A 21,874-nucleotide genomic window follows, 5' to 3' on the forward strand; every position below is an offset into this window, starting at 1 on the left:
CATAATCAGTTTCATAGTCTTTATAAGTAACTTGTGGCTGCTGGATCTGAGTATTAATAGATCTGCGAGAAAACTTAAATAGTATTCTATTCATCATTTCTGACCAGTGGGCCCCTTGATTATCTACTTAACACCTCTGCTTGCTAAAGAATTTGCCCTAAGTCTTTGCATGTGACACTGTTACATGAACTGAAAGGGAGGATTGGGACACCAAGGATTATAAATACTTTTCTTTATTCCTGTCCCCATTTCTTTGTATTTTCCACAGGCATCCAAATATTTTAATATTTTTGCTTTACAGCCATTAATAAACCATTCAGCTACATACACTTATTCAGTAACACACAACAATCAGCACGTTATTTTTTAGAATTTAGAATTGAGTTTCACTTTTAGCTTCAGAAAAGTAAAAACTTGTTTGTCTAGTTCAGGATCATTTTAAGTCCTGTGTAAGGAAATATCCAGCGGTTTCTAATTGAGTCGTTTTGCAAAGAAAAGTGTTTTAGTGGCTAATTAGATGTTAAAATTTTAGGAATTAAATAATTATCTCACTTTTTAAATCTTTAATCCATTTAAGTATTAGGCAAAAAGCGCCGCAGCTGCAGATTGCTTAATGATTGCTTAATTTGCTCCACATCTATTAGGTGTGCTGTAACACTTGATAATCAGAATGATTTGCGTTTTTGTCATAAAACTGTGTGTCAGTCTAAAGCTGCTTGTAACTCCTCTCCGACCTCTATCCAGTTTACAAAGATAACCTTTTGTCTATATAATAAGAGCCCAGATTTACGCCAGAAGAAGCCAAAGCTGATATTTTCTCTCGTCACCAGTGCATGGGTGTAATTGTGGGTCACATGCATTGTTCTATGTGCTCCGCTGATGAAGAATAGCGGTGGTAAACCTCTTAGAAAAGCTGAAGGTTTGCCCAGGTCTTGCAGCAATACTGATGGAGGATCAGCCTCCTCTTACACTTTCTTTGGCTGCACACACTCACAGCAAAACACACGCACAAGTTCACATGCCTGTCTCCTGCCTGCGATTATACTCCAAATCTGACTCACTCTTGCCTGCTTTCCCGAGTCAACCCTACTGCTTTGTCAGTCGCTGCTCCATCGGAGCCAGATCACACAAGACTCTGCCAGAGAAAGGACTCCACCAGCAACCTTCACCCTCGGCGTTTCAGTTGTTCAACTTGGCTATTTTGGAGGACTTTAAAGAAGAACTGCCTGAAGCACATGCAGAGAGAGATTTGACTAACTAGGAATCAGTTCATATTACTCTCAGTCGAGTGGACAAAGGGACTGGTGGCCTCTCGCATCAGATGGCTACAACTATCCCAACCACAGAAGTCTGAGGAGAAGTCAAGCCAAAGGTCTGTCTTCCGTAGGATTTTCCCTCTTTCTTTATGTTTATTTTAAGTAGTTACTTTCAATACTGCTGTGCACTGAAGAACCTCCTGAACTTTACTACGTCACATACACTGGGAAGACCCTTTTTTAAGGCATAACTTCAAAGATGGAACTTTTAACAGACAGTCCACGTGTGCGCTCGGACAGCACGAGCAGCTCGGCATCTCAGGGCTCAAAGTCGAAGACGGTTCTTCGCCAGCGTTTGTCCCAGCTGCTGACCTGCATCGAGGACATGAGCTCTGACGACGAAGCCAGTGAAGAGGTGTCACGCACGCTGGAAGAAGCATTTCAGCTCTGTGGACGCTTCATTCCCACAGATGCATTCAGGTTGACTTTAACACTTTGGGCTTTTAAAAAGCTTGTAAAAGAAAAATCACTTCAAACTTTGATTTATCATGAAGAAACAGGCATACCATAGCAACTAATATAGTTCATATCAAAAAGTGCAGAAATGATCAATAGGCTCTTAAAGTGGTATTTGTGAAAATGATATCTGTGGTTCTTAGTGAGTTCCACTTAACTTATAAGATTACAAAAGTGTGTATTTTGGAAAAGTAAATGTTATCAAGGTTTTGGTTTTTTTTTGTATTTTTATGGTATAAGTGTTGCTCTTTTTGAGGACACAAACTGTTGAGCATGCACAGTGTATAGCTTTGTAGCGTTGTAAATAATATTTGGGAGTTTTTTCTCACAAGGATCCACATTGTGACCTGGAATGTGGCCACAGCAGAGCCTTCTGAAGATGCCACCTCTTTGCTCCAACTAGATGCCCAGCCGCCTCCAGATCTCTATGTGATTGGGTAAGAAATAACATTTTTGACAGTGGAGTTTCAAATGTTGCTAATAATCTATTATATATATATATATTCATAATGAATCACAGCAGTGGAATCAAAGACATTAGACTGTCATTACTTGTCTCTTTTTGTTTTTCTGTGTGTTAGCCTTCAGGAGGTAAACGCCACCCCAGTGAGGTTCATCACAGATCTGATATCAGAAGACTCCTGGAGCCATGTCTTCATGAACTCACTGGCACCCAGAGGCTTTGTCAAGGTCGGAGAAGACAGAAGAAGGAAAAGGAGAAATATTTGTCTTCATGTGTCTCTTTAATCTCCTGTATTTTTCTTTCATCTATAAAAGAGACATAAAATATATTATTACATACATACATTTTTATACTGTTGCAGTTAAACTGTTTGAGATTCAAAGAGGAAAAAAAAAAGAAACGCTGCATAATCTACAACATTTAATAATTTTATGATTCTTTTTCTTAAGTCTTATCGTATCTCCCTATGTTTTTATTTCTTTTAATTATCCTAATTGTACAGCACCTTGGTCAACAGTTGTTGTTTTAAATGTGCTATATAAATAATTTTGACTTTAATACAATCTTACTGTCTCCATCTGTGTCTAGGTCACGTCAGTGAGGATGCAGGGTTTGCTGTTGCTGCTGTTTGCCAAACAGATTCATCTTCCCTACATCAGAAACATCCAGACCACCTACACTCGGACCGGCGTGTTTGGCTACTGGGTAGGAAATTAGAATGGGAGCTCTGGTTATCCCTGGACCTTGTAGACAACCACACTGTGTGCACACCAGGAATCCCATTGGCATCAGATGCTGTAGGGTTTAAACGCACCATGAAAGGTCCATTGTGTTTGTTTAGTGAAATGTGCAGCAGCTTTGACAGAAAGAAATCACAAACAAAGAACACTGAAAGCAGTCAGAACACTGGGATAGAAAACTTGTGTCTAATCCATAATCCAGGTTAAAAGAGATACTTTTTTTATAATTAGTCTTCTTCACAGACTGTATTTGTTCTCCTGTGTGTGTCTGTGTTAGGGTAACAAAGGAGGAGTGTCTGTGCGCTTTTCCTTCTATGGACACATGATTTGCTTCCTCAACTGCCACCTAGCTGCTCACATGAACAACGCTTTGCAGCGCGTTGACGAGTTTGAGTACATACTGGAGACGCAAGACTTTGACATCTATGACACCCCACAAATCCGGGACCACAAGTCAGGACTCCTTCACAGGGGCACACAAATACTATGCATATACGCAACATGGGCTGCTGTGCAAGTAAAATGTGGCTCTGCGGCTTTTTCACAGGGTGGTGTTCTGGTTTGGTGATCTGAACTTCCGCATCGCAGATCACGGTTTGCACTTTCTCCGCTCATCCATCAACAGCGGCCGGCTAAATTTGCTGTGGGGCAAAGACCAGGTATTGTACTAGTGTGAGGACACACACACACATAATAACACACGCTTGCTCATTATTTTCATTTTCCTGCAGCTCATCATGATGAAGAAGAAGGAAGCTTTCCTGCAGGAATTTGAGGAGGGACCGTTAAATTTTAAACCCACCTACAAGTTTGACCGTAACTCCGACACCTATGACACCAGGTAACATGCTAAAAAATCTGTATTACACACACATGATCGGCAAATTTTGTAAGCCTTATTTGTGTCCTCGATTCCATTTTAATTTTGCACAGCACTCCAAAGACATGGTTGGGTTTAAAGTAAGAATTATTTTGTGTTTTGCATCCCCCACATTCCTTTATCAGCTTTTGCCACCACATCTTTAGTTGTAGCAAAACGCTAAATGGAAGCTCAAAGCAGCCATGGCATCTATAAACCTGATTTATAGATGAACAAGGTAGCAGCTCTTTCTCCGACTCATATCCATTCTTGACACAAACAAGGCCCCTGCAGCTCTGTGGCACCACCCTCTTCTTGCTCCTCACGTCTCTCACCTGGGTGCTCCTCTCTGAATGGTTGGGGGCCTGGTTCTGGATGCTAGATCTGCCTAGGTGGGTGTCTCGGTCCTGTGTATAGGATAGGCACCTTGAGGGTTACTTAGATATAACCCACATTCACAAAGTGTATGGAGACACTGGCATAAGCAACAAGATTCAAATGGGTTTTGTAAGCATAATATGACTGATAAATGGCAGACATGTTCTGCATATTCATTAGACCAGAACTCCCTTCTGCACCCAGCACCCCACTGTTTGTACCCAGCACCCCACTGTTTGTACTCCTTCCTCTTTTTGCTCTGGTGTAATCCACATTTTGCTTTTCACAGCAAATTAGTGTGTGCATAAGCTGTAATACCCTGTTAATGGTACTATCTGCTACTTAGCATGTAACCTACATCATTTCTCATACGCATGCTACACTATAGGTATAGCCTTGTACTGCATGTGTATGTGTTTGGTTTGCATTCTTTAACAGCACTTATTTTTTCATAAGAATTAGTATGTAGATTTGTATGGATAGACAAATGTAAATGTGTTAAAGGGTAAGCAATGGAGAAAAAAAAATAAATTTTAGATAGAAGTTGTAAAATCAACAGCCATGTTCATTATGCTCGGCGTGGCGCACCCATAATTTCGATGTAGATATACAATGACAATAAAGGACTATTTTATTCTGTTCTTCTATTCTATTCTCAGTGGAAAGAAGAGGAAGCCGGCATGGACAGACCGGATCCTCTGGCGCATCAAACCCAAGCCCCTGCCATCAGAGGAAGATGATGAGAAGGCATCAACTTCCACAGATGAAGAACAGGATGAGTATCCAGTCCTGGTCACCCAGGATAAATACACCAGTGACATGAGCTATGGAGTCAGTGACCACAAGCCTGTCATTGCAACCTTCAGCCTGGAGGTGAGAGCAGATGCACTGCATAGACCTCTGCTTTTTCAAATGTTCTTTAAAAATATTTTCTTTTCTCTTATCTTTCCCGCAGCTGAGAAAAGTCTTTGACACACCACTGGTGCGAGTGTCTCCTGTGGGCATATGGAGCGCAGGCCAGGATGCACTTTTGACCTACTCTGTCCTGGAGGACTTTATGTCTTCTACGTGGGACTGGATTGGCCTGTACAAGGTACTAGGACTCATGTAAAAACAACAAAAATCAATAAATAAATCATTTAAACCTTATATATTATAATTGTGTGGATTTGGACTGACTGTCTTGCGCTTCAGGTGGGATTTAAGACTGCGTCTGACTATGAAACCTTTGTTTGGGTTCGAGAAAATGAACTGCCAGAGATAAATGAAGTCATACAGGTAAAGTAGAAGTGCAGCGTTTATGTCATATTAACAGATTCTTTATGAATGCATTATTCATTAACATGCACATATGTGTTGTTGCAGATTTCTGTGGATAAAGGTCAGATTCCTCTGTTAGGTGGACAGTACGTTTTGGGGTACTACAGCACAAACATGCAAAGCATCTCTGGCCTCAGTGATAGCTTCCAGGTAACTGCTTCACTATCATATCTGTAGTTTTATAGTTAGATTTTTTTTTAAACTCTTAAACATACAATTTAATGCATCCACGAAAGACTATTTAAATGTAGAATTTTGTTAATACAGGTGTACCTACATAAGAGATTACTGAGTGCATGCTGTGTTTGGAGAAGGAAGCAAGCATGGCAGTGTGCTTTATTTTGCTCTCTCTTTGGTTCTTACAGATCCTGGAGTCTAAGCGTGCTGTCATGGAAGGCCTGGTTCCCGAGGATATCAATGGAGTCAACAAATAAGAACAGATTCTCTGCAGTGCCACGTTTTATTCCTCTCCGCTGCAAAGTCACACAGATCTAAATCAGGCTATAAAATTGCCCCAAGGTTAACTCCTTAATCTACTGGATGAGCAGACTCTGTCATTCATGTTGGCCCCCACAATTTGTCATCATGTTAACTCCAGTTTGTTATTTCCTACTTTGCCTTTAAGGTTCAGGCTCACTCTTGCTGAAACAAGATCTCTAATAAAAAAAAACTTTAATGAGTAGCCTCAGTCTATCCACAGACCCTGTTAGAGCAGATATACGGAGAACACATGTCAAACTGCACAGCAGCTTGAAAACAGAAACTGCATTTGAGTTTTGTTTCAAAGTTGTTTGTTTTGGCAGCTCATAGTAGCCAGTGCAGATTAATACAAAAGGTGGAAAACATCATTGTGTAGAAGAGTGTGCTCTTTTGTTTTATATGTGCTGTCTCAGTGAAGAAACATGCACCCTGCAACTGAAATTTCTTGCAATGGGTTGTCTGCAGAAACTGTTGAATATGAGAATCTTAGAGAGGAACATGACTAGGGATGGGTATCGTTTAGGTTTTATCCGATACCGGTGCCAAACCGGTACTTTTGAAACGGTGCCGGTGCTTAAACGGTGCTCAAACCGGTGCTTAAAGAATGGAGAACACAAAATTGGTCCAAAAACCTCTCATGTTCAGCTGTTTTTTTGTAAAAAGATAACAATGTTAGCCTTTTCTGCAGCTATGGGGCATATATGGTATCACTCTTGGCTGGAAGCAGTGCTTAAACAATGGAAAAAACACAAACTTTGTCCAAAAACCTCTCATGTTTAACTGTTTTCCACTTTTTCTTTGGTCATTTTAGCCTTTTTGGCCAGGGTGAAGGGAGTATCTGCCATCAAACAAGAAGACAGCCGCATGTAGCTATGATGATGTTTGCTAGTTCACCTTACATGCATTAATGTAATAACGTGGTTAGCCTACTCAACGTAAATTACACACGAACAACATTAAGCTACTCACGCAGAGAAGAACGGCTGCTGCTGCATCATCATCCGTCATCATTTCTGCTACACTGGCAGGGCTAGGGGCCAGGACTCTATTCTTCGGGTTTTTGGGGGATGTTGCTAACTCCGGGTCCGATAACAGGCAACCCACCCGCAGTAGATGTGCTACGGTGTGAGGTCTCGCAGCAAGCTATCAAATACGGCGCATTTCTCGGCTTTTAAAAAAAAAACGCTATGCGTCGCCAGGTGTTTCATCGGATTTGAGGTGTTACCTCCTTTGACAGTATCACAGTATCAGCTTAAAGCACTTGTTGCAGGCTGCTGAGTTTGCATATAAAGCACCGAAATGTGCGCTGCTTTTCGGTCTGGTTACTACCGTTTATGTCAGAACCGGTACCCATCCCTAAACATGACACAGAAAAATATCATCCTGGGAAAATGTATGTGTCATCGCAGTGGATTATCTTTAAAATGTAAATGCAGGTTGTCTGTTTTCCTCTTGATGAAAATATGTTATATCTCCCACACTGCATACATGAATCGTATCAGCACACTAAAAATATACTGCAAGACAAACTAAATATTTTTTGTGAATTTGTTTATTTAAAACGGTCCAGTATGTTTTCAGGATATGGATGTGTGACTAATCAGTGAAAAAAGATGGGCAGTGGGTCACTTTAATTATCAGTGATTAAAGGCCTGGAGGCTTGTAATCTGAGAGTGATCGCATTATTTTGCACTAACTCATATGCAAAGTCAAATTTGCTTTAACCAACAAAGCAATAGTAATAAGCACAACACTGATTATGGTGATATTGTCCGGAGTGTACTCCAAAGAAAACATGGAACTGTCTACTCTCTGCATTGATAGATAACATATAGAACTGTAGGATACCCATTTATGGCCATCTGAGTGTTATTAAAGCTTTTATATATACATCATAGGTAGTAAAATTGGATAAGCTCTGCTAAGTTTCTCTTAGTATCTAATAAGCCAATCACAAGGCAGCAACTCAGTGCATTTAGGCATGTGGAATTAATCAAGATAGCCTTTTGAATTTCAAACTGATCATCAGAATGGAGAGGAAAGGTGATTTAAGTGACTTCGAATGTGGCATGATTGTTGGTGCAAGACTTGCTGATAGTCTGTCCAAAAATATTTATCTAGTGCAATTTTCCCACAAAACCTTCTCTAGGGTTTACAGAAAATGGTCCAGACAAGAGAAAATATCCAGCGAGCAGCAATTGTTTGTGTGAAAATGTCTTGTTGATGGCAGATGTCGGAGGAGAATGACCAGAAACTAGTAATAAAAAAAAAAAAAAAAAAAAACCCTAGTTAAAACCAATGTATACATAATAGCATCTCTGAACACACGTCAAATCTTGAAACAGACAGGCTACAGCAGCAGAAGACCACACTGGAAAACTAAAGCTGCAGTTTGCACAGCCTGACCAAAATTGGAAAGTCAGACTGGTTTCTTGAACTTGATGATGAGTTCAGTGTACTCAAAGGGCCTCCACAGCCACCAGATCTCAATCCAGCAGTACAACTTTGGATACAGAAGAGTCACATCATAAATATATTATTATTAGTATTAATAATGATGGTAATAATAATAATAATAATAATAATAATAATAATAATAATAATAATAATAATAATAATAATGTGCCTCACCAGCTGAATTATACTGATACACTTTTCCAATTATAAGTTACACTAATTCACATAGTTTGGTACTGAAAAACTGAAACACCCATATCTCTCTTAAGTTATTACAGTGCAAGCTCAGTTTAACTACTACGATCACCTTGCTTTAGTGATTCTGCAATTCGACTGCCATGGTAAACCAGCATTTCTTGGGAGGCCAGTGAGTGGACAGTCTTTGGATAGTCTTATTCAGGTCAGAATTTGGGAGGTACCCATCTTGCCTTGCAAAACTGAAAAGAGGTCATTCATCAAACTGTGCAGCTAGTTTTAAAAGCATGAGCCTACTCGAAAAGTGCACAACAAATGGAAATCTGTTGAGGACATCCTGCACTTACAGTCAGCTCCCTTAGTGTGTGGTGAGTTCATTGATCCACTTCTGCACCTGGAGATAATGTCTCTCCTGTTTGTCTCCTGCTTTGCATTTGCAGTTTAACACGCAGATGCTTTTCTACTGTCTCAAATCCTGGCTACATTTCTCCGAGTCTACACTAAGTGTATAGTTGTAATTATGCATAAGGTGTGGGAGTGCAAGCATATTTTTTCATTTATTTATTTATTTATTTATTTAAACTGAATAAATATGGATATTTTTCTATCCATTTTTTTATATATCTAAATAAATATGGAATAAAATATGGAATAAAAAGTTTGAGAACATGTGAGTAAATGCCCCCCCTGTGAAAGTTAGTTTCCTGTCCAGTTCATAAAATAGGACATTTAAGAAAGCTCGATCTCACAGAGACGTTATGAAAGTAAAGATGACTGGACTCCGTCTATGGAGAAGGAAGTAGCACGGCTACTTCCCATAATTCATTGCGTGAACCCGTTAACTGACGTGATCTTCGACGACTTCTTTACATATCTTTCATTTAAAGGCTCTGCGGTGGTACACACGTGGGAATCTTTATCTCGCCGCTACCGCTCTAAAGGTAAGGCTTTAGCACAGTTATTTTACAGTGTAATGTCGTATAAACCCGGACGCAGTTGTCCAAACAAGTTACAGTTATCGTACTGGCCTGGGCTCGGCTATGAAAGGATATAGATTGTTAAACTGTTGGCTAACGGCAAGCTAGCTCGGTTAGCTTGACAGACTAGTCAGCTAGCAAAACAGTAAACCAAAGCAAATATTCAGGTAGGACAATTCAGTTGAAGTTTTCGTAATAACTTTTTTACATGGCTCTGCAACATGCTCCCTGTTGCTTCGTTTGTTTAAATTAACTTGAATGAACTGATGTTAGACATTGTCTCGTTGACTTTAGCTAGCTGAAAAACTGAGGAGTGCTTTGTAATTAAACTACGTTTAGGGCGATGCACAGCGATATCAGTGTATGTTAGTAATGCAGCACCACTAAGACTTCCACATTTTGAAACATTGTTTGCGCGTTGTCTATCTGCATTTGGTATTTCTTCTGAAATGTTATTGTATTTTTTGTAGAAATGTTAAACATTTTTAAAATATGGTCTCTTAACAGGTGGACCTGAAGCAGACATGTCGAGTGAGGACGTGGAGCGGCTTTTGATACAGTTTCAGGACGAGAATGGGGAGATTCTGGGTTCACCTTTCGATGTGCCTTTAGACATTACCCAAGACAAACTACAGCTCGTCTGCAATGCATTGCTTCAGAAGGTAATTATACAGCATAAGTATACAGTGTTTTGTGTAAATGTATAGCCCAGATTGAAATAATCAAATATGATGGTCATGATATCAATTTTGAATTGAATATCTAGTAAACATGCTTTTTCTTTTCTTTTCTTTTTTTTTCCTGCTGTCATCCACTCTAGGAGGAGCCAGTCCCGCTGGCATTCTTTGTGCAAGGGGAGATGGAGGTGGTGTCCAGCCTGGGGACATGCGTTAAGGCTCTTGGGGTTGAAACCGAACAAGTTCTGCCTGTGGTGTACCAGCCTCAAGCTCTGTTCAGGGTTCGGGCTGTGACACGCTGCACCAGCACACTGCAGGGACACACTGAGGCCGTCATCTCAGTCGCTTTCAGCCCCACTGGCAAGTGGGTACCTTTGACACAAAGTGAACAGATGTCAGCTTTTCTCTGCCAGTTTGTCATAATCTCTTGTACCTTTTGGGTTGGAGTTGTGTAACAGTATATGAAAATGGAATTATGTTGTGACATCACACCTCTAATTAGATTTAAACATTGATCCATTTGTCTGTTTTTATTTCAGATATCTGGCCAGTGGTTCAGGTGACACCACGGTGCGCTTCTGGGACTTGACAACTGAGACGCCCCACCACACATCCAGGGGTATAAAATAACATCTACAAGGCAGCATGATCTGATAATCATTGAACTTCAAGTGACTGATTGCTTTAATACACCATTGTTCATTTTAGGACACACACACTGGGTATTGAGCATTGCCTGGTCACCTGATGGAAAGAAGCTGGCTTCAGGATGCAAGAACAGTCAGGTGTGCTTCAAAAACAAACACACGTGATCCATAATTAGGTTTCAAAGATGCATTCATTAAACCTTTCTATTTTTCTCTTTCTCTAGATATGTCTGTGGGATCCAGTGACTGGTGCGCAGATAGGGAGGACTTTGACAGGACACACCAAATGGATCACTTGGCTCTGCTGGGAACCTCTTCATCTGTGAGCACTCGATCTATTTTTCACTTCCCTGAATTTCTCTGTTATTTGACTGCAGATCTCTCATTCAGACCCATTTTATATACGAAACTTAAAAAAAATGTACAGTACTTTTACTCCTTTCTAAAAATTGAGTTTTTAGGGAAAAAATAGTCTTTTGCTCTTCACATGGATCTGCATGCAGATAAATCCTGTGATTTGTGAACTACAGCTGGACTACAAGTAAAAGCAAAACGACTTGAGCTACCAAAAATCTCTTCCCTTGACTGATAATCTGTATAAATGTGTTTATAGAGATGGCAGTTAGTTGCATAGCAATTACAGAAACACTCCACTGAAATATTGCACTGTGAAATGAAACTGTAACACATGAATTCTGTTTCATAAGAAGCCAAACTTAATTTAAAAGCATTTTGTAATTTACAGTTATACAAATGATATTGTAGATCAGACTTGGACTCTTAAGTTATTCAGGAAGAGGCACATCCTTTGAGTCAGGCAGCCAATATATGTTCAGATATATCTAAACTACTTATTCAACAGCAGGATGGAGAGAGTGTCTGTTTTTTAGGCTGTTGGAAAAACAATACTGTGTTGGAAATGTGCTGTAATTGTCAGAGTAGTTTTGGCAAACAAATAAATCACAAGGTTTCAGAAATGCCTTAAAGTTACAGACACAAGAAGTTAGTTTCCCTTAAATGTGAAGTCACTACATTGCAACTGTGCAGGTATTGATTATAATTTGATTATCATGTTGGACTAACTTAAACTTTGTGGTCTTATAGTTGTTTTTATTCTTATCCCTTTCAGTAATCCAGAGTGTCGGTACTTGGCCAGCAGCTCTAAGGACGGCTCAATACGTATCTGGGACACAGTGTTGGGACGATGTGAGAAGATCCTGACTGGGCACACTCAATCAGTGACATGCGTGAAATGGGGAGGAGATGGACTTCTGTACACTTCGTCCCAGGACAGGACTGTCAAAGTGTGGAGAGCAAAAGATGTAAGTCTGTGTGTGAAATATATGGTTTTAAAGGTTATAAGAGTGATATGGTATGGGGGTTTTTTTGTTTGTTTGTTTTTTTTCATTAATATGTTAAACAATATTGGTGTGTATTCTTGTGCATGAAACATGAGTAATCCAGTTCACTGTTTTTATTTAGTTATTGTTTTTCTTTTGTTTGTTTTTTGTTCCTTGTGCATAAAGAATGTAGGCTAATAATGCTAATATAGACAAATGTTATGGCATCAGAAAGGCATTTTCACCCAGAGAGCTGCTGCTGCCAGCTGTGTGGGGAAAATCCCAGCAGATCTGCAGTTTCTGAAATACTTATATCAGCTCATTTGGCGCCAACGACCACCTTCAAACTCACCTTTCTTCCCCTTTATGATGTTTGTTTTTAACTTCAGCAGGTCGTTCTGGCCATGACTTCACATCTAAATGTCTAAACCCATTGAGCTTCTGCTGTGAAGTTGATGAGATATTTGTGGTAACATGCAGTTGAGCATGTGTACCTAACAAAATGGCTGGTTATTATATTTCAAGTATATGCATACTGTTAACATAAAAAAATTGTTGCTCTTAGAGAGCCCTTGTGCAGGTTAGTTGAAAGGTTTTATGATTAGACTTATTAACAGCATGTTCATGTGTGGCTGAGACACTAAAATCTTAATGGCCACAGAGAGGATGAGGATAAGAGCAAAGAGAAATCCGTGAAGTGTTTGGATGAAACGTGTGTTTAGTTTCATCTCTTTGATGCAGGGTGTCCAATGCAGGACTCTGCAGGGCCACGCCCACTGGGTCAACACCCTGGCTCTCAGCACTGACTATGTCCTGCGTACAGGAGCTTTTGAACCCGCAAATGCCACTGTCAACCCTCAGGATCTCACTGGATCATGTAAGACCCAAAACACTTGCATGTTCTTTAACATTCTGATTTTTAGTAACTGATCATTGCCATGTATGGTGAGTGTTTGTTTTTGTTTTGTTTTGGGGGGGTTTAGCATTTACTTTTTAATAGGTTTGACTCCAGAAAACAAAGTGTCACATATGCACCACACGGTCTGACATTTTACCATTTAGACAGGTTTTTTTTAGTAGCAAAAAATGTGTGATATTAGAGTGTTTTGGCAGCACAGATACAGCTAGCATGGCTGCTGTGTGTTCGGTCACCTTTCTGGTCTCACAAAGTTAAAGGGGGTTGTTTTCATATAACAAGTTTTTCTTCTTCTCTCCAGTGGAAGAGCTGAAGGAGAAAGCCTTAGAGAGATATAATAAAGTCAGGGTAGGTACCCTTTGTTGAGATTTGTAAAAAGTCACATGTCCTTCCTCCCTGTTTTAGCGCCCTGACCTTTATCTTCTGCTGCAGGGCTCAGCTCCAGAGCGCTTGGTTTCCGGCTCAGATGATTTCACTTTGTTCTTGTGGAATCCTGCACAAGACAAAAAGCCTTTGGCCAGGATGACGGGCCACAGCGCTCTGGTCAATGAAGTGCTCTTCTCCCCAGACACCAGGCTTCTTGCCTCTGCCTCCTTCGATAAGTCTGTTAAAATCTGGGACGGACGCACTGGAAAGTAAGAGAATCACCATCACAAGGAATAATAAATTAATTTGCAAGTAATACAACTTTTGTCCAGGCGATGGTGCTGTACAGCCAAAGATGTACATCTTAGAGATTATGACTCTACCTGCTTGTGTCCTTTTGCCCACAGGTACTTAATGTCCCTGCGTGGCCATGTGGCATCAGTGTATCAAATAGCATGGTCAGCAGACAGCAGGCTGCTGGTCAGCGGCAGCAGCGACAGCACGCTTAAAGTGTGGGATATTAAGAGTGGGAAGCTCAACATGGACCTGCCAGGTCATGCTGATGAGGTGGGGGAAGGAAATTTGATATAAATACTTCCTTCTAAATGCTGATTACTGTTCCTGAATTACCTTAAGTCTTATCCGTGCAGGTTTACGCTGTGGACTGGAGTCCTGATGGGCAGAGAGTGGCCAGTGGCGGAAAAGACAAGTGTCTCAGAATGTGAGTATGATTCCAGTCAACCTGTCCATCCATCCATCTGTTTATCAGAGTTTCAGCATTTCTGCACACCTAAAACATCTACCTTGTGTTGTTTTTTTTCTTTCTTTCTTTCTTTAGATGGAGAAGATAACCACAATTCTCTTCTATTTCTGGACTTTGACAAAGGATTGTCACATCATTTCCTTCCAAACAGCTGACAGCTGGAACAAGGGCAGCTAGACTTTATCTAATTACCCATTTGACTTCATAAGTATCTGTCACTAGTGGGAGTGTCAGAGAATGCAAATGCAGTCACAATACAAATGCCCATGTGGGAATATTAACAGTGCAAGAGCTTAAAAGCAATCGGATGAACCAGAATGTAAAATCATCTGCCTCTTAAATTTATTGCAAGTAGATTGTAATGTGTAGTATACCATCTCCTATTATCGTCTCATCTTGGTATACAATTCAATTTTAGATCAGGCGCTCTGACATGGCTTCAGAAACGTGCTCAGTTGCCATGCACATGTGGTTAAAAGCCAAACAAGGTTGTGCATCTATTGAAACCGATCCTGACACATGTTTATGGTTTCCTATTTTGGAGCAAGGAACTGCATATTTTCAGGACCGTGTTTGCTACTGTGTCACCTTAGGCCTCACTAGATAAACTGTGAGTATCGGGTGGGGGCAGTGAAGCCTTCCTCTGTGATGTAAATGCAGATGGTGCTCGCCGTGCTCCTTCAGCCTTTAATCTCCTGTCAGCAAAGCTGCAATCTGCTGATTTTTCTGCCTCTGTGGTGAAGCCAAGTGTCACCAACTCTGTTTGAGTCACAGCCCGCACTGGAAATGCCAGGTTGACCATTTTTGTTACAGGAATGTAAATATAAATCAGCATGTTTATATTAGTTTCCTGATCACACTCAAGAATCAGCTTAAAGTGTTCATCCACTTTAAGTGATCGTTTATTATAAAAGCACTGGTGGAAACCAGCATGTGAAATATATTCATTATTTACCTAAATGGGAAGTGTATTGAGCTCTGTTAGGTATGAACTCCACCGCCAATCATCGGATTTGTTTATAAAATCAAGATTTCCAGAAATATGTAATGGCAGTTCTTACTGTATAAATAAATATTTTTAACTAATCAGTGAAAGCAGCAGTTTTGTGCCTTCAACAGAACCTTGTCAGGTTTTAAAGCCACTTCAAACTGTCCTCTGATGTAATTAGGCTGTTGGTTGTTTGCTGGAACTTGAACTTATTCAAACTACTGTGCAGTGACTCACTGTTTACATTATGACTGTTGATAAAAATATAAACAGTTGGATATTGTTGGGATTCAGCAGTGAAGGATGTTAACCTGGTTAACAAGCATTTTGCTGCTTGGATTCTTTCACCTGAACTTTAACACGTGCCAGCTCCACATCTGAAAATCATTTTTGTGTGGCACATTGAAGTATTGGACGACAATGATGACCAGAGAGAAGCAGTGATTCTTTTTGGCATTTAAGAAATATGTTTATTCTCAAGTGAGGCCAAATTTAAGGAAGGTGTTTTTTGTTGGTCCTGAAATCTGTGAATAAATGTTTGAGGATGAGTTCAAAAGGAAACTAAAGCCAACTGAATCAGCAGCAGGTTTTCCAGAATTTTCTTGGCAATCACTGAGCAGAGGTTTATACTGAGCTGGTGGATAACATCCTGAAAGCTTATCAGCTAATGAGTGCCAGTTTACTGAAGGGGCACTTTTTACATTCTCCACTTTGTCCACCAAATCTCTGTGATCAGCACGGGGAAAGATTTCATCAAGATATAACAGTGATGGAAGCTGATATCAGGGAAATTTTTAATCCTGAGCATGATTGGTAACTGCTGTTGGTTCTTGCAAAGTGAGATTGATGTGCAGTACAAACGGAAAAGCAAGTGCCTCAAACATGTTTTAGCACTCTGACCTCATTATTTTGAGCTAAATCGGCAGAAATCTGCTTAAACACGACTCTGGTATCATCTTGTGGTTTGTTTTCAAAACAAATGGATCAAAGCATCTTTAGTGGGAAATTGAAACCCAGATATTGTGCTATTTTGAACTGTCGAAACATAAATTGGACACGCTTTCTGTAATTATTTAAAATAAGTAGACTAAGATCTGGTCTGAAGTTCCCAGTAGCAAACGTTTCTTTTCTTTTTTTTTTTTTGGTAGACCAGAGTAATCAAACTCACTCACTCAGGCATAATAATCACAAGTTTATTAGTAATATCTGGTTATATGCATCATACATGAGCATTGATGGTTTTCAACAAAAACACCAAACCTTTAATGTGCCCAGCAGGGATCAACAGTGACTGCCAAATCTCAAATGCTGTTTCCCCTACGTATGAAAAGCAGTAAACCTTAAACACAAAGTCCAAACAGTTTTTTGTTTTTTTTTAAAAAGTGCATTAATAAGTGAAAACGGTGGTAGAGACCTAAACAAACAATATTTTGCTGCTCATGGTTTAAAGATTTTCTGCTATTGAGGACGTTATGCTAGAGATCCTGCTGAAGCAGTTTGGCAAAGAGGACAAAGGCTTCTGTGGTGCCACCAGGTCAATCAAATCTGAGCCTCCCCCATTGATTGAGCTTCTGACATGGTACTGTGGAAGTTTCAGGCGCTGTAGATGTGATATGGAGGAAAAAAAATATGTTTACTACATGTTGCAGATTAAAAATTATAAATTGTGCCAATATTTTGAAAACTTGTAGTACTGAAGTAAATTAGAGGAGCTAATTAGCAATTTTAGCAATCTTTAGCTTTTGAGATGCTTGACCTTCAGTTAAAGAATCTTAAAATTGCTTAATGTCCAATTAGTCCTTTTGATGAGTGAATCCATAAGCAGAACAGCTGAAGATTGAAGATTATTAAAGTAATATGGCTTATTTTCAGCTTGGCACAACCTTTCTTCCCCCCATGCTTCACGCCTGCATTTGCTTAAATGGTTCAGACTGAGGGTCAGAATAAAGCAATACGGATCAAATATTCCCAAATGAAGCCTTCGTGTGCTGCTGTAGAGAATTCAAAGCTTTAAGAATCTTACCAGATTAGCAACCAAAAGCTCACCAAATCCCCGTGTAAAGACTGCGCTACATGCAGATTTGTTTCCTACATCACTAGATTAATCATCACTTCTGACAGGTTGAGACCCTGAAATGATCCGCTGGAGAGGCACAGGCTCCAGACCAGTTTGTGTAGCCTTGAGCAGCCTGCGAGCCACTGTCAGTGTGTTAGACTGATGCCACAGTAACATACATGCAGCAATACTTTGTACACAGCAGCGGCTGTAAAATGTTCATCTCAGAGTTCATCATAGAGACACAGAAAAGATATCCTGTGAATGTTACAGTGCGGTGATGCCACAAGCACAGCAGGGTAAGCAACGGCAACGCTATGATGTGTTGAAACACTGCACAGATGTGTTAAAGCATCGCCCTCTCTGTCGTTCTCTGCTCAGTATAGTAAGTACTCAGTGAGTCAAAAGACACATTAATGGTTTCGTTACAAAGTGTTCACTCTACAACATGTAAGGTAACAACAGTCATCAAAAGCTAAAACAGTGGTCATGTGTTTTCTTCCCTTTTGTTCCCCTTCTAAATTTGGACCTTTGAGTCAAAACGTTTCCATTTGTTATATCATGTTTGTGATGATGAGATTTACAAAACCGAGCTTACAAGTTAGGTCAGGTGCACCGAACACGTCCTCCCCTCGTCTCGCCCTTCAAAATCAAATCATCTCCTGTTAGTCTGACATTGAACTATTTGGTGCAACTAACATCTCTGCTTTTCCTTTTCAGTCACTTTGTTTAGAGTCTTTTAATTTATTTAGAATGTGTAACAGTGTGGAGACTGGCCGAGACGACATGTCATCTGCTCGTGGCCATCAAATTGATCAAGAACGAGATTAGAGGTGTTCAGTTGTGCATAGCATGAGGCACTGGTCTGTGCTCCCCCCACCTCTCCCGTCTACTGGGTCTTCCACACGTTGTTAAGCAGTTTGACCACCTCCTCATAGATGACGAAGACTATGGCCACATCCAAGCACACGCGGCCAAGCCTGGGAACTGTCCCTTTATAAAACCTGCAGGAGGACGACAACAAGGCGAGATGAGGTTAGATGTAAGATTTAAAAAAACAAAACAAAAAAAAACGAAGACAAGCTAGAAAAGGAGGATATCAGTTACTGACGCTTGCGGTCCTTCTTGTTTCAAGATCTGGAAGGCACAGTCCATTGTGTTTTTGTAGCGGTGAGCCTCCAAACCCTACAAACCAGTAAAACAATGGTTTTCAAAAAGATAACCAGACGACAGCAAGAAATTCATTAGAACTTATGCTTCCCTACCTGCATCCTGGTCTTAACGACATCCAGAGGTGTATTTCCAAAAACGCTAGCCGCTCCCGCTGTTGCTCCAAACATGGCTGTGACGATTGGGTGCATTTCTTTCCTGGAATCATCCCCTTAGAGGTCAAATCCAAACATGCATTAATGTCCAACCCATGGGGAGGGAAGCCCATCAGTCAACTGTGACTGCTCTAACAGGCAGTACGCTTGCATGATATTGGAGCAAAGCACACTTTCTCACCTTTGTACCAATTGCGAAGTGCGTTCATGACATAAAATCGGATGGCCTGATTCGTTCCTTGTTTAAGCACGGTTGCCGTTAGACCTTGATACGTCCCCCTCACGCCTGAACGGGTTAAAACAGTTTGACTCAATGTGAAACGCAAGCACACGTGCGCATCTGTAGTTACAACCACTCGGCTGCTTTAGATTTCCTTCTCTTACCTTGCTCTCTGATAATTTCGCTGACTCCGTGAAAGAAGCCTCTGTAGCGAGGCCGGAGGGAGCACTGGTCGTGGATCAGCTTCACCTGCAAGATTTCATAAGACCAGTTTACTCACTGATGACACGACAGACCCGTGTAGTCACACACACGCTCCTCCAACGAACCTTGAGCGTCTCCATGGGGCAGACCACTATTATTGCCTCTGTTATTCCGGCGCCCAAACCACACAAGAGGCTCCGTGTGTTGTCTAGCCGCCCTGTCGCATCTCGCATTGGATTGCTGAGCATTTCAAACATGCCAAACCTGTAAGAAAGATTGGTTGATTGACCGGGTCACCACCAGAGCAATACTGGCAAAAGTTATCAAAACAAATAAAGCGGCTGGTTTGAAATGCAATTTATCTATTCAGTTCAATTCCATTTCATTTATACAGTGCCAAATCACAACAACAGCTGCCTCAAGGCATTTATTATTGTAAGGTAAAGACCCTACAGTTACAGAGAAAAGCCCAACTATCAGGTGATCCCTGTGAGCAACCACTTTGGTGACAGTGGGAAGGAAAAACTTTCTTTTAACAGGAATAAACATCCGGCAGAACCAGGATTAGAGAGAGGCAGTCATCTGCTGCTACTGGTTGGGGGTGAGGGGGGAGACAGGACAAAAACGTTATCTAGAGTGAGTGTACACTGCTGCTTTTTCTTTATGGTCTCTTTTCATGTTTAAAAGCCCAGTTTGAAAAACATAGATGCTGGTTAACTAAGTACTAAGAAATGCTGTGTCACTGATTCAACATCAGTCAGCTGCTTCATCAGTTTCAAGTTTGCAACCCAGCTCATCTGTGATTCTGCAAAACAAAAGGATGCAAGAGGCCCAAGTGCTTCCCTATCACAGCCACGCTTCTTTTATTCCTTTTGAATTGTTTCGAGTGTGTGCGTGTGTGTGGGGGGGGTTCTCACATAATCTTTATATTAAACTACTCTATATGATACATGCATCTTCACCTGACTGCAGACTTGGGTATTGAGCCATACAGCAGGGAGCTGAGACCTCTATACAACCCCCTGAGCCCATGGTCTTGCACAGTCAGCTTCACGCAGTCACCTGTAAGTACACAGCATGCCCACGAGTGAGTAGACCAGCACAAGACCAACTTCACATGTATGTCCCAGTGACCTACCAATCCCTCTGTATCGCGGGGGGTTTACTCTTGCATCTAGCTGCAGCTGGGTCTTGACATACTCTGTAGGGAAGGTGATACAGATCTCGATTCCTCCTGCGATGCCACCTGAATGAGGAGACAAGGGGAGAGGGAGAATCGCTCACTGTGCACAACTCTTCTTGAATGTTCTTAGGGCAGCAAAGGGGGGAAAGAGACCTTGCCAGCATTTTCTACTTCCGCATGAAAGAAAAAAACAAAAAGATGAGATGGTTCTGCAGCACAATCCCTTCAGCATCCCTTACATCATTTTTAGATTACCTCAGAGGTGCATTAAAGACTAACACTAACGTGCAGCTACATCATGCAGTAGCATCACTGCAGCTTTGACCCAGTTCTGCATGGTCAGTCTTAATGGGCGACAGATTGAGATTAGTCTGCGCTGGTTGTGTGTGGCAAGCACTAAGCGGCTATGAGAGCAGGGGTGGGGATCTGCCGGCTGAATAGGTCGTAAAATCAACCTGCGAGGATGGCCTTTCCGGGATGTGTTATTTTCCTCCCTCCGATCGCGGCAGCCGCAAGGCTCCTCCTCGCCGCGTACGACCGCTGGTGTGCCGGCACAGCGCCCAGGCCCGCCGCCGGACGCTGGGATGGAGGCTGCCGATCCGGAGCCGAGCTCTGGCATCCTCTCCTCACACCGCAGCTCTCGCAAGGCCCCTCACACACCGAAAATGGCTTAAGCAGCGAGGACATTTTTCTTTCTCGATTTTACGACGGTCCCACTCAAACAATATCAGACAACAACAACAGCAGCAGCATGGGAAAGGCGTAGCAATGTGGCGGCAGGCAGAGCATCAATATTCAAACAGCGGTCAGGTGATTGGACATACCATCGGCTGATCCGCCGCGCTGCCTAATGTCATTATTTGGTCACGTGATCTACAGGGGGCGGAGGCTTTTGGCGACCAATCAGGTGAAGGATGCTGTTTGCCTGATGTGCGGAGATAAATTTATATCATCCGACTATAAGCCTTTACTGAATAAATTATTGAATATAATATAAGAATCTGAAAGAGGGGTGAATTAACATTACTGTACAGATAAATACAGATATGGTGCTTGATGTTTCAAGTAACCAAATTAAAATACCCCAGCATTTAGATAAATGTTACATTAGCCCACATCCTTTTTTATGTACGAGCTCTATACGTAATAATAATGAGGTGAGGTGTCGTGGCACAGATAATGATAATAACAGAAAAAAATTAAACGAATATGACTGAAAGCCCACAATACACTTGACTTCATGTGCAGTTAGGCGTGAGCTGTGTAAGCAAGAGTTTGGTATGTTGCTGTTGCCTCCTGTTCCCTTAAATAGAGCTCTCCCACACACACATATGCATGCATGCACACACGTGCACACTCTGCTTCCCTCATCACCCTTCGCTGAGAAACTAGGTCAGTGTTTCCATGCACACCCCCCACTGCCACTCACACCACCCCAGAGAAAAACAGGCAAGAGACAGAGAGAGCGAGTGAGAGACAGCTAGTGGGTGGGCAATCCACATAAAAATGGCCAGTTATTACTCTTTTGGTTTGATTATTTGCAAAAAA

At 41.2% G+C, this 21,874-nt stretch overlaps 3 protein-coding genes across 7 annotated transcripts; 2 read left to right on the top strand and 1 right to left on the bottom strand.

Moving 5' to 3' along the window:
* Window positions 1-610: 610 nt before the first annotated feature.
* inpp5kb (inositol polyphosphate-5-phosphatase Kb) lies at window positions 611-6,604 on the top strand. 2 transcript variants are annotated; one of them, XM_005945391.3, is made up of 13 exons: window positions 611-1,736; window positions 2,105-2,209; window positions 2,354-2,462; window positions 2,824-2,940; window positions 3,253-3,428; window positions 3,523-3,634; window positions 3,707-3,816; window positions 3,909-3,935; window positions 4,872-5,085; window positions 5,168-5,305; window positions 5,407-5,490; window positions 5,578-5,682; window positions 5,898-6,604. In XM_005945391.3, the coding sequence occupies exons 1-13, from the start codon at window positions 1,516-1,518 to the stop codon at window positions 5,964-5,966; spliced, it is 1,587 nt and encodes a 528-aa protein (XP_005945453.1). In that variant the 5' UTR covers window positions 611-1,515; the 3' UTR covers window positions 5,967-6,604. The 2 variants fall into 2 exon arrangements, with proteins under 2 accessions (XP_005945453.1, XP_005945454.1); XM_005945392.3 differs by lacking the exon at window positions 3,909-3,935 and having other exon boundaries at window positions 616-1,736; window positions 5,898-6,603.
* Window positions 6,605-9,436: 2,832 nt separating this feature from the next.
* On the top strand, window positions 9,437-16,711 carry nle1 (notchless homolog 1 (Drosophila)). 2 transcript variants are annotated; one of them, XM_005945389.3, is made up of 13 exons: window positions 9,437-9,605; window positions 10,149-10,303; window positions 10,462-10,682; window positions 10,858-10,937; window positions 11,027-11,103; window positions 11,190-11,287; window positions 12,095-12,287; window positions 13,047-13,182; window positions 13,523-13,569; window positions 13,654-13,856; window positions 13,995-14,154; window positions 14,238-14,308; window positions 14,426-16,711. In XM_005945389.3, exons 1-13 carry the CDS (start codon window positions 9,452-9,454, stop codon window positions 14,436-14,438), a joined length of 1,608 nt encoding a protein of 535 aa, XP_005945451.1. In that variant the 5' UTR covers window positions 9,437-9,451; the 3' UTR covers window positions 14,439-16,711. The 2 variants fall into 2 exon arrangements, with proteins under 2 accessions (XP_005945451.1, XP_005945452.1); XM_005945390.3 differs by lacking the exon at window positions 9,437-9,605 and adding an exon at window positions 9,638-9,808.
* Window positions 16,518-21,365, bottom strand: slc25a1a (solute carrier family 25 member 1a). 3 transcript variants are annotated; one of them, XM_005945388.2, is made up of 10 exons: window positions 20,782-21,361; window positions 20,282-20,389; window positions 20,106-20,205; window positions 19,269-19,407; window positions 19,104-19,188; window positions 18,901-19,005; window positions 18,660-18,775; window positions 18,506-18,579; window positions 18,275-18,398; window positions 16,518-16,938 (listed from the first exon to the last, which is right to left on the bottom strand). In XM_005945388.2, the coding sequence occupies exons 1-9, from the start codon at window positions 21,011-21,013 to the stop codon at window positions 18,284-18,286; spliced, it is 1,074 nt and encodes a 357-aa protein (XP_005945450.1). In that variant the 5' UTR covers window positions 21,014-21,361; the 3' UTR covers window positions 16,518-16,938; window positions 18,275-18,283. The 3 variants fall into 3 exon arrangements, with proteins under 3 accessions (XP_005945450.1, XP_005945449.1, XP_042069446.1); XM_005945387.2 differs by having other exon boundaries at window positions 16,518-18,398; window positions 20,782-21,360; XM_042213512.1 differs by lacking the exon at window positions 20,106-20,205 and having other exon boundaries at window positions 16,518-18,398; window positions 20,782-21,365.
* Window positions 21,366-21,874: the final 509 nt, after the last annotated feature.

This window comes from Haplochromis burtoni, unplaced genomic scaffold, assembly GCF_018398535.1.
Source record: "Haplochromis burtoni strain Fernald_Lab_line unplaced genomic scaffold, NCSU_Asbu1 Contig_447, whole genome shotgun sequence".
Taxonomy (NCBI): domain Eukaryota; kingdom Metazoa; phylum Chordata; class Actinopteri; order Cichliformes; family Cichlidae; genus Haplochromis; species Haplochromis burtoni.